The sequence below is a fragment of the Puccinia triticina genome, chromosome 2A (assembly GCF_026914185.1).
Source record: "Puccinia triticina chromosome 2A, complete sequence".
Taxonomy (NCBI): domain Eukaryota; kingdom Fungi; phylum Basidiomycota; class Pucciniomycetes; order Pucciniales; family Pucciniaceae; genus Puccinia; species Puccinia triticina.
The window spans coordinates 5,950,943-5,962,860 of NC_070559.1; the positions used below are offsets into that span (position 1 = coordinate 5,950,943).

Genomic DNA, 11,918 nt, shown 5'->3' on the forward strand with positions numbered 1-11,918 from the left:
TTATTCTCAACAAACCCATTAGGGGGGTTCACGTTGCAAAAAAAGCAATGCTGATTTCGTCTGCTCATGCACCTGTGAGTAAGGTTTATGCCTTGCAGATTGCTTCCAAAGGGGAGCTGCCCAGCCAAACCTTTTTGCTTTCTCACGATTTTCAAAAGCTGCATCTGCTGGTTTTGGTTGCTGATTTGCGAAATCAGCCTTATGTGAACCCCCCTATTGCTTTCCTACATTTCGGGAATAAATCCCAGAACATCTTGGCAATGCGGCTTTTGCCGTACCCGGTGCCCGCAAGGACAAACGAGTTCCGACGTTTGACTAAGTCCATGACAGCAGTAATCTGGATTTCTTTTGCTTCATCGCCATATCTTTCTCTGGCACAAGACTGGATGAAAGCACGTAGATCTTTGTTGTTGAGCTTTGTGATTGACTTGGGCAGGGTGATTGCTGTTGTTTTGCCGGAGGGTGGAGTAGGCCATGGGTCTGGTTCATCACTGACTGGCGGGGGCTCTTCAAAGACATCTGAGGTGGATCCGTTATTGGACATGTTGGGGCAGTTGTTGCTGCTTGTTCAGGTCTTGCTTTCATCCAGCTCAGTTCTCTAATTATTGGCACAGTGATGAGCACGGTCCTCAAACTAGCTACACCTGAGGTAAGCCGGGGTAATTGAATGAGGGCCCGTGCTCTAGCAAAATGAAATATTTACAGATCTCCCTTACAGAGTCGGTTACTTTTTTGCGAGTATTTTGGTTTGTTTAATTTCTCAAAGAATATGTGTCGCAGTACATAAATATAAAAAAATACAAGGCTCTTGAATAACATCTTGCCCTGACAAGCAGCCAGCAAAAATTCAGAAAGAGTGATCTATGAAAAGTGTACAACAAACAAAGTGAAAAGAGGCATGAAAAATCCAATCTCCGTGCGCCAACTTGGGGTGGTATGGTCTAAGTCCCTCCTGACGGAGGCTCGCTTCGCGAGTTCAGCCTACCCCCCGGGGGCCCGAAGTCTCGAGGGACTTTGTTAAGTTCGATATCTCACTGATGACCACAAATGTGTAATTTTTGTGTAAGTGTGTATGTACGTATTCATCAAGGGGTCTGAATCTGCCGTTTCCACTTCGAGCAAATCCTTTGTTGGGTCCGGTCCTTGAGCTTCTTTGAGCCTCATATGAGCCGATCTACGCCTTATAAATGAAGACACATCTCAGATTTCTCGCCGATTGTTCCATTTTCTTGTCGAGCGTCAAGAGATGGATGCTTAGTCGACATGGCTGAACCTATGTTGTATCATCACGCAGTCACAGTGATTTATGTGCATTTTTAGCGAGCTAACCAACATCAGTTTGTCTTGATATTTGTATGCTCTTTGTACATAAATATGATATTGCACTCGGCGTGACTCAGGTGTCGATGGCTCCCGCTCAGCGACTGATTTCACTTTCTGAGTTTCCAACTTTCCTTTCCTCAGACTTGTGTAGGCCGGGGTATCATATGGCATACAAATAACATCTCCTGACGTGCAACCCTCGGTCCGACACTCCTTCATCGAGTGCCTATGATCTCGCCACTTGTGCTTCGGGACCAGGACTATTTAATTAATCCCCAGCAGTCCGGTCAAATAAGTAATTATCTAGAGTACTAATTGCACACCATTCAGGATGGAAAAGCCACCTATCCAAAAACCAACCGGCCTCGTAGTAGATAACCATGGCACTTGGAGCCGACTGCCGACAAAGATTCGGATCGCCCGTTCCAATCTCATTCCCAGACTCTGCGAGATCAGCTTCCTCGTCAGTGATGGTGCTTTCGCTGAACCTTTTGGAACCTTCGTTGATAATCAGCGGAGCCAGGGCATCTACTCGAATCACTGGACAAGGGCTCGAGCCGACTCTAGAGTGAAGAAACTGTGGCTGAAAACACTGGGACAAGGACTCGCCTCCCATTTTTCTATTGGTGCGGAGACCTGCCAAGATGATTGATTGTGCCCGATGAGCGTGCGGCAATTCTGACATTAGCGAATCGCCCTCCGTTTAACATTTTCCCTCCCATTAAAGCCCGAGGAAGAGATAAATTTAGCCTGTCAGATTTTCCGAAAGGCTATCAGCTTTTTTATCACGTTAAAAATAAAAATTCATCCCAAACGCCTTACCTCTTTGGCTATCCTACTAGTAAGCATTGTTCAGTTTTTAACTTTAAATCGAATCGAGGTTCATGCTCTGATTACAGATTGTAAATGATGATGTTTGAGTCAGAGTCGAAATTGATACTCAAGTTTAGAACTGCGACCGATTTTTTACCCCACCTAATATGGCTTGCATCACAAGATGAAAAGGACAGATGCAAATGCAAACACTGTCAAAGTGAGGGGATAAACGTTCCTGAGCTTTAATTTCTCTTATCTTTTGTCTTATGTCATCTTCTGGGTTCGTTGTGTCAGGTCGCGGTTTCGTTGCCCCACAACCAGAGCTTGAGGTCAAAACTCTTTCTGCAGGTAAGGAACATGGCGTCAGGATTTCGTCACTTATGAAGCCATACTCTAATCCACCCGTTCCTTTCTTTTTTATTTGCTGTAAAACAAAATCCGTCAACTGCCAATATATTAGGTTCCCAAACAATCCAAACAGCCCGTCAGAACCATGGAAGTCAGGACGACGTCCCAGAAATCAATCCCAATCCTCCCGATTTAAGTCTACAAGAACCTGTCGGTAATTACAGACCGCTCGAGTTGGTCTGGTGCGAGTTGGATACCAAAAATTTAAAAATCCGATTGGATTGCAAGTATTGGCCAGGAATATGCCAAAAAAAACAAGTTAAACTAGAGGCGTGTGAAGTTGTTGAGCTCTCCGCACAAGAAAACCAATCTGATCCGAAAATGATGGAGCAGAGTCATCGGGATAACCTCTCAACCACTTGGAAGGTGAGGAACGAAGTCCAAAAGAAACATTACTGGTCGGTTCAATTAGTGGGAATATCAGACTTGGTCATGCGAGCCGAATCACAATTATTACCTTGGTTATATCGCCCTTTCGAAGAATCTGTTTGGAGTGTCGTATCCACTGGAAAGTTGCCAGTTCCAAACTATCTTCTAGACTCCAATAAGCCGATGCCAACCCTCGCCAGTCTCTCGAATCCAGTGATCGGCAGATTACATTTTCAACTTGCGATTCAAATCGGAGCAGAAATCGAAGGAACATGGGCTCCAGCTGAGGACTCCGAGGACCTGGACACCACTCTTGAAATTTCTAGTGACAAGCAAAGTTTACCGTCAAACAACTTCTCAATGAGTCATCGGATGCAATGCAACAGCGTTTGGCTAGGGGCCGAAAGAATATGTAGCCAAGACCTTGTCCGGCTCAAGCTTCTAGAGAACCCCCATCATACTTCCCTGGACATTGTTAGCCTTGACATTACTAGCGACCAAATCTTATTTCTCCACATCCACTTCTTTTGGAAGAGTCCACATTCCAAATCAGTGATCGCGGGAGGCCGGATCTTTGAACTGGTTCCACACAAGTCCTCGGAAGAACTTGCTAAAAATAGTGGCTCACGACAATCGAAGAATTCTTGGCTGAGGCAGTGTGCGGACCTGGTACCCAAAGGCGCAACCTTAACTTCCTCGGATCAACTGCCACCGGCTCCAAAGGGGTTCCATTTCTCACAGATCACGCCAGACCATTCACTCCATCACCTCGAGATCAGTTGCATCGCTGGACGATACTATTCCCCAAAGGCTGATCACGACCGACTGGGGCGATTGAGGAATTATTTCTCAACGAAAAATGGACTAAGCAGTCCGACACTCAAGAGGGATGTCAAGGAGCGTGCCAGCCTTCTCGGAATCAGAAGCGGTCAGGAAAACTTCATGCGGTAAATCAATAGCTAACTTGCGCCTAGTTTTTTCCACAAGGGTTTTCGTTTTATCATTACTGATTTGTATTGTTTTTTTCCTATCCTCATGATAGATTCAGTAAGGCAAGAGCCACCAGGGGCGAAATGCTGCTCGAAGCTTCAAGAAAATCGAGAAAAAATGTGCGTAGATTTCTTTACCGGAAGAAACTGAATACACTCACAGAGCAGCTATTGTTTTGCAGATGTCATCTCATTTCCGCCGCGTTAAACCCGCCACAAAGAATAAAATGGTGAAAAATCGAGTCTAGCTGGATCACCTTCTTCAATATACTTGACCTTCTTCAATATACTTGAAGGATTGGTCGGAAGAACGAACAAACGAGGACCTACTGTTTCAGCCATATTTCAATTGTCACTTTGTGGCTAGTTTCTTGGGGTGTTTGATCCAGTGGCCAAGCGTGCCGGTATAATTTTTGAAGACCGGCCAATGATTCCCAAGGTGTTGACTGATTTAAAGTTTATTGCTTTATTAATTTCGAAAATCTATTATTTATTGAAGATTTGTTTGTTTGAAGCACTTGTTCACATCCCAATTATGCATATTCTCTGTAAAATAAATTTTTGAGGAATGGAGTGGTTCCAGAACGTGAGATATAAGGGAACATGAGATATAAGGGTTGTGCACTAATAGGTACTATGACTACCCCATACCCCTTATATCTCATGTCTGACTTAACACTGTTTCCAAAAAATTCAGGTAACAAAGAGTAGGCATAATTCATGGATTTTCTGCACTGATGGGACATGTAAAAAAAATACTGCTAGCAGTCATTTTCAAACTAAGCACCCTGCGCACCCCTTATATCTCATGTTTTGATACCACCACTAAGAATTTCAGGCAAGAAGATTATGCAAAATTAAAATATGGTTTGTACTAAATGCACACCAAATTCTTACTATGTGCATACCAAAAAAGGTGTAGAAAGGTGTGTGCGCTAATAATGTTTGGTTTGCAGGAACATGTACACTGAGAAACCCAGTCCTTGGTCCCACATGTCTGCATAATTGGTGTACAGTACTGGGGACGCTAATTCCCCAAATGCCAACTCGCCAAGAGACATGAATTCCTCTTGGCAAGCTGGTAAAAATCCAGCTTGCCAAGAGTAATGAATACCTCTCAGCTGGGCTTTCTGGGAAGAATACCCTTGGAAAAATGGTGCACAAATTCAGATCTCCAATAGGTATTTATTCCTCTTGGCAATGAAGAGATAAAGGCTGTTCACAGTAAATAAATGTCTGCTTCCACCTTCTTCCAAGATTTTATATCCATGCTTGAGTGATTATTGATGACAACTGCTCTGCTAATCTTCAGCAATCCACAATGAGCCTGATCTTTAGCGTAATAATCCGCAAGTAGTGAAGCTCCACACTCTGAAAGCACAAAGTCTGCAATAGCACGTAAGTACATAAGGGTCACATAAAACTCTTCTAATACTCCAGTACCTTCTGTAAGTGCAAGTAAAATGATGAGTATTTAGTAAGTTATGAAAAAAAGGAAAGAGAAGAGGAACCATGAGCCCTTCTGCCCCTCCCTCCAAAATTGTCCGCTTCCATTCCTATGCAATTCTGCACTAGTCTGCCATCTGCACCCAACTTCTGAATGCTACTCTCCCAGGCTCAGTTCCTCTCCAACACTTGATCTCCGACATTCTCTGTCTAGCCGCTGCCAGTCAGTCTCTCGCCAGCTCCACCCGCTTGTGGAACCCGCTTCAGCTTCCCTGCTGCGCCGCTTCTACCAGTCCACACACTTGATCCGCTGCAGTCTAGGTCTTGCCGTTTTCTCTGGTCCGACCTCCCATGGTCTGCAATCCACAAGTCATCCTGCTCTGTGCAGCTTTCCATAAGCTTTTTGTAAAGCCTGCAGATACTGTGGCCTTCACAAGGATTTCACACTCCCATCCACTGTCAAATAGATATCTTCCTCTTGCCATTACCTAGCTTGGCAGAGAAACCCAACCTCTGTTGCCAATTCTAGGCAAGTCTTCTTCTCATTTCGTTCCTATGAAAAAGATTGTAAATAGAAACTAACAGAGAACCTGGACCTCTCTTGCCAATGCTAGCAATGCATTCCGTGGAGCTAGCGCTTGCCTTGCTCCCCTGAGTTGATTCCTAAGCTGTTGGAATTTCACGGCTCTCTCTTTTTTTCTCCCCTTTTACATACCTGTCACTCATTCCCTTCTTTACAGATGCATATGCATTTTCACCTTCTGTCCCACAGCTTGTCTCCATTCCCAATAGCTTATATATCCTGGATAGATTAGGAATGAAAATCATAATTCCTCTGCACCTTTTCCCTGAGACCAAGAAGTCTCTTGTAGTGCGGAGATTTTTTCCTCCCCACAAGCTGGCAGCCTAGCCCCTTTTCTGGGCTTCTTTGTTCTTCTCTCCCAGCCGCAATATTTTTTCCTTGGGCCGTTGTTCCCTCCTCCCTCCAACTCAGAGACACCATTTCATCACAAGCTTTAGTGAAGCCCCCATCTTGGGTGCTTACACTTTTTTTTGTGCTTTCTGACATCATCTTCAGTGCTTTTGTCTCCAAATGCACACTGAGCTCAGCCACATTTGCATTCCCACCCACACTATTGCTGGGTGGACATTCTGTGATGCTTGCCTGTATAAACCGCCACAGAAAGCTTTTCAAAGTCCAGCTTGCCGGAAGTATGCATTTCTCTTGGTAATCTGGACTTTGGGAAATTGGTGTCCCCATTCCCATATGCTAAGTATGCAGGTGTACAGGACTGGGGAACCGGTTTCTTGGTGTACATGTCCCTGGATTCCAAAAAAATGATGGTGTACACACCTGTGTACACCTTTTTTGGTGTGCAAATTGAAGACTCAAAAAGGGTAATGAAACCCTTTTGCTGAATGGTGAAGGGTATGATGGAGGTGCAAACTCTGCCCTTCTGGCTATCAGACAACAAGGCCTACCAAGGTAAGCTTGGCAAGTTTTAATGAAGTGATAGGAGTGGTTTGCTCAAGATGAGTTTGTTTGATTGACAAGTATAAGGCTTTAATTTCCAATGTAAGGGTTTATAATAGTGTAAGGGTTACAAGTTGGCGGAACTGTAACTGGCGCGTGATGAGCTGAGGAGAAGAGAACTGGGTGGAGGAGGAGCTCCTTTTATAGACATGTGTGAGATATTATAGCCCCCCCCCCTCTGAGGAGGGCTCCTGGGTTAGGGTTTCAGATATTCTAGACAGGGGTTATGAGGCATTTTAGCTGGTGGCAGTAGGTACAAATGATGTCATAATATGTCAGGGGTGCATAAATGAAGTCAGAAGACTGCAATGGTGCCACATGAAAGTGACAGGAAGTGACAGTAGGCTGCATGAAGTGTCATGCAGGTGCAGTGAGTGCATGAATAGAGTCTGAGGCTGCAGACGCAGTGTAAAATGATGACATAGTATGGAAATAAAGGCATACTTGACACTATGTAATACAGGGAGATGTATGTTTGTATCCTGTGACATGTATAAGCATAATGCCGTGATCCTTGACTGAGGCTGGTGACTGGGTGTGTTGAACGTGTGATAGGTGTCTAGTGGGGTCCAAAGAGGTGTAACTTCCAATCCCGCGGGGCTCCAGTGATGCCTCCAGTGGTGAATCAGGGTGAAATTGGCCCTAGAATCTATTCCTGGTGTCCATTTGGTGGGATCTTGAGGCCTAGTATGGGTAATTATATGTATTAGAAAGAAATTTTGATCGCCTTTCTGTATACCACAATGTAGTAAAAAATTTGGCATGCATTTAGCATGATCTTAAAATATTCCTGAAATTTTTAGACATTTTAGGTGTAGCAAAAAAATTATACAGTCTGCAGTCATTTTACTACTAAGCTTGCTGTGCACCCCTTACATGGCATGTTCTGATGAAACATTATTGCCAAAACTTCAGGGGAGCCATTTTATGCACATTTAAATTTTTATGCCTCTAGTAGATGGGACAAAAAATATTTATAAAAATCCAAAATAAAAAAACGGACCTACTTTGCGCAGCAGCAAAAAACTCTTCGCGCACAGAATCGACTGTCCCCCAATGTTGATCCCGCTGTGCACGCAAGCTGAGAAATACTTTGCGCACAGCGACTTCCCCCAAAAGAAGGAGGGGATTTTTCCCAATTTTTTTTTGATGGATCAAAAGAGGGGGTGTTAACTGCCCTCTCCAAAAAATATTGGATTTTTTGGAGGTGTCCTTGTCATGTAAAAAAAATCATAATATTAATCCGAAAAAAGGCACCCGCTACCCCAATACCCCACCCTGAGGACTTTTCACTGCTAAGACTTCAGCGGTCGGGTACCCAGCCCCTCAAAAAGAAAGTTCGAGGGGCAGCAGCTCCCAAACTCAGCTAAGTCCGAGGGACTTATGCGGTATCGGTGATTTAGGCCTGAGAGGAATGGCCAAAAACACCATTTTCAACAAATGTTGCAATAGCTCCCTTACCTCCAAAGATTTCACCAATGTTTTTGGATATTAAGAAAGCCCTGCATTTTGGCTAATTTTTGATGCTCTAAGATCATCAAATTTCATCATTCCTTTCTCATAATAACACATTGAAGTTAGTGGGTTGCAAAAGCCAAGCCTGAGGTCCGTAAAACATCATTTTATAAGTGTAAATCCATACGCTTTCCTCGAGAACAAAAATGACAGGTATCCAGGACTGATGTCCAGCCTTGCCAACCAACTGCGTGAGAAAATACATTTGGGCCTGTTCACTCAAGATTCCGAGGGAGCTCATTTGAAAAACAATTATACCTCGACTGTTTTTGCCAGCATGAAGTTTTTTTACTATATGCCTTGTATCTTGGGTTTGGGAAGAAGAAAAATGTACACAAATGTGGCAGGGGATAGCCAGGCATCTCAAGAGTCTAAGTGTAAATGTAGAGAGTGATTACACCAAGGCAGCACTGTGCGCGGAGTTACACATTCCCCAGCACCTGTGTGCATGTGGCACAAATTGCCGGTCATTGAGGGGGTGTTCACTCGGACCCGGTCATCGAGGGAAGTATGTACTCCTCTCGATGACCGGCACGGACCCGGTCATCGACAGGAGTGAACACCCCCTTGATGAGCGGAACAGACCCGGTCATTGAGAGGAGTACATACTTCCCTCGGTGACCGGGTCCGTTCCGGTTCACCTCGATCGAGAGGAGTGAACACCCCCTTGATGACTGGGCCCGTTCCGGTCATCGAGGGGAGTGTTCACTCCTCTCGACAACCGGAGCTGCAACCAGGTCACCAAGAGGAGTACGTACTCCTCCGAGAATGCCCGGGACATTCCGGTCATCAAGAGGAGTACACACTCCCCTCAATGACCCGATTGCTCCGGTCGTCGAGAGGAGTGAACATTCCCCTTGATGACCGGAACGGGCCCGGTCATCGAGAGGATTACATACTCCCCTCGATGACCCGATTGCTCCGGTCATTGAGAGGAGTGAACACTTCCCTCGATGACCGGAACGAACCCGGTCATCGAGAGGAGTGAACACCCCCCTCGATGACCGGAACGGACTCGGTCATCGAGGGAAGGATTTATTCCTCTTGATGACCGGAATGTTCCGGTCATCGAGAGAGGAGTATGTATGTACGTACTCCCCTTGACGGCCCAGTTGCTCCGGTTGTCGAGAGGAGTGAACACTCCCCTCGTGACTGGAACGTCATTGAGGGAAGTTTGTACTCCTGTCAATGACCAGAACAGAGTGGCCATTGAGAGGAGTACATGATACCCTCAATGACCGGTAGTCTGTGCTGGCCGGTCATTGGGGAGCATGTAACTCTCGAACTTTCTTTTCGAGGGGCTGCATACCCGACCGCTTGAGTTTTGGCAGGTCCATTCCAGCTTGCGTTTTTCTCCTGGTACTTGGCGCGATTCACTGCGCCGCAGTTACTTGCGACAAGTGTGGGAAGAGAGGCTTGCGGGGGAGGAAATGTCCGTTCTTCCCCGCGACGCCTCAACCAGAGGAAAATGTGTGGACTGTGTGCTCTTACAGAGGGAGTATGGGTTCAGGTGAAAGCCCAAAACTCAGGTTTGTGAAGGGAGCCTGAGCCTCGCGTGAACCCCCAATACTCCATTCATAAAACTGCAAAGAAAGCACTGCACTACAAATCCCAACATCTCTGATCCTTTCCCAGCGACACCAACAAAAGCTTCGTCCGTTCGAGGTCTGCGGCCGAGTAAATTCGAATGTACAACTTGTAGCAGCCCGAGACCCATCTTCCTAGACAACAAACGTCCTCCTTGCTCATCCCCAGCGCGTGTCGAAAGGATGCGCCCCCCACCCTGAAGCTATGGCCTGAAATGCCGCAAAAATCGTCCCCGACAAAGATGGCCTTCAGCTTGCTTAACACCACGCGGCGCGTCAAATTTTTCCGCACGCCTGCATTGGTGTATCCAAACAGAGAAGTACGCAATCCTCCCGTCTCTTGCAGCCGCCGAGTAATGGCCGCCACCGGGCATAGGGCATTGGGTTGCTCGTTCAGGATGAGCAACTGTGGACGGCCAGGCAGTGCCGTCTTCGCCCCGCGGAGGGCCAATGTGGCGACTTTTCCTAATGCCGGGGCTGATGTGAAAGAGACGTCTGTTGTTAGAAGAGATTGGCCAAACGCGAGCGGCCCGTTGTCAGCGCTGTACGTCAGTTCTGCCAAAAGTGCGAGCCCCCAGAACGCCACCACGCACAAATCGGTGACCGCCCGTTCCTCATTTGTGCCACTGAGCCTCATATTCAATACCGGGATTAGGTGCCAGAGCATTACTGGAGACTTGACCGGTCGTGCTGGAGTCAACGTGTCCGACCTAGATGAGGCCTTGAGCAGCATGTCAATTCGAATTTTATTCCCTAATGGGAAGACAGACAAGTGAAAATGATGCCACGCTCTGAGACCGCTGAGTTGTTTCCGCAAAGATGTCGAAGTGATCTTTCCTGTGTTGTGCGTGAAACGGTTTCTTCCGGCCCACACGCAGAAACGTTCTAAAGACGACTCTGAGATCGGGAGAGTCGAAAACGTTTCGCCCGTTGTATTACAAAAAACCAGGAATTTCTTAACAGCCGCTTTGTAACTTGACAAAGTGCTTGTTTTCCAGCTATCCAGAATGACTAGGTTGGCCACGCACGGCATCCTTTCGTCTCGTCCGTTCTGAAGGAATTCTTTGAAAGCAAGGACGTTAAGGTGATTACCGGTGTTGGCCCGCTCCATTTGCAGATGGAGTATGCCAGCGAGGTAAGAATACTAAGAACTAGGAGTTTTTACTTGAGAGACTCTGTATCAAAAGAGAAGAAAAATTCTCGCACCCTAGGAAATGAAAAACTGGTAACGGGGAGAACACACAATATCACCAAAAGACTTAATAACTGGCACAAGCGAAACGAGAAAAATAGCGATGGGGGGGACAAATTACATGTGAGGATCATGCGTGAAACATGAAAGGGGACAAGTCTTCAGGGATTGTGAACCAGACCCTGTTGCTTGGCAAGTGAGGGCCCCTTATCCCTCTCAAAAGATTATCCGCGGCATTGTCCGCAGAAATCACCCTTTTCGGAGTTACATCGAACTGGACCCTCACCAGCAAGGATTGGATTAGTTTCCACTCCTTGTTAACGTGTACGTCCCTGCATTTTCTCAAAACCAACACGCTTTCTGTAGTCGTGTTGTCTGTCCATACCACGAAGTTAGACCCTTGCTTGAAATTTGGAATCTCTACCAACATTAAAATTCCAATCCTGATGGTGACCGTTTCCAACCAGGCAATAGTTTGCCTAGGTGCTGTTTTGGCCCAATCTTCTTTTAGCCGTAACTGTGACCACCAAGAACCAATCAGGACCCCAATACCAAAACTTGTCAAGGCGTCCCCAACCCAGCCAATTTCCAATTCTTCCGGTGTGGTATGCTTTATGGTTGCCCATCTAAGCCCATTTCAAAATTTCCTTTTTTCTCATATGTACACTCTCAAATCAACCAATACGGCGGCACCACTGGATTCTACGGCCAAAACTACACAGGACACCATGGACAACACA

The 11,918-nt window shown here is 46.0% G+C and overlaps 1 protein-coding gene across 1 annotated transcript; it reads left to right on the forward strand.

The window, feature by feature from the left end:
• Window positions 1-1,654: 1,654 nt before the first annotated feature.
• Window positions 1,655-4,153, forward strand: PtA15_2A645 (uncharacterized protein; the record flags this gene model as incomplete). Its single annotated transcript, XM_053166686.1, has 7 exons — window positions 1,655-1,949; window positions 2,051-2,164; window positions 2,249-2,356; window positions 2,434-2,487; window positions 2,600-3,863; window positions 3,959-4,025; window positions 4,088-4,153. The coding sequence occupies 7 exons, from the start codon at window positions 1,655-1,657 to the stop codon at window positions 4,151-4,153; spliced, it is 1,968 nt and encodes a 655-aa protein (XP_053017883.1).
• Window positions 4,154-11,918: the final 7,765 nt, after the last annotated feature.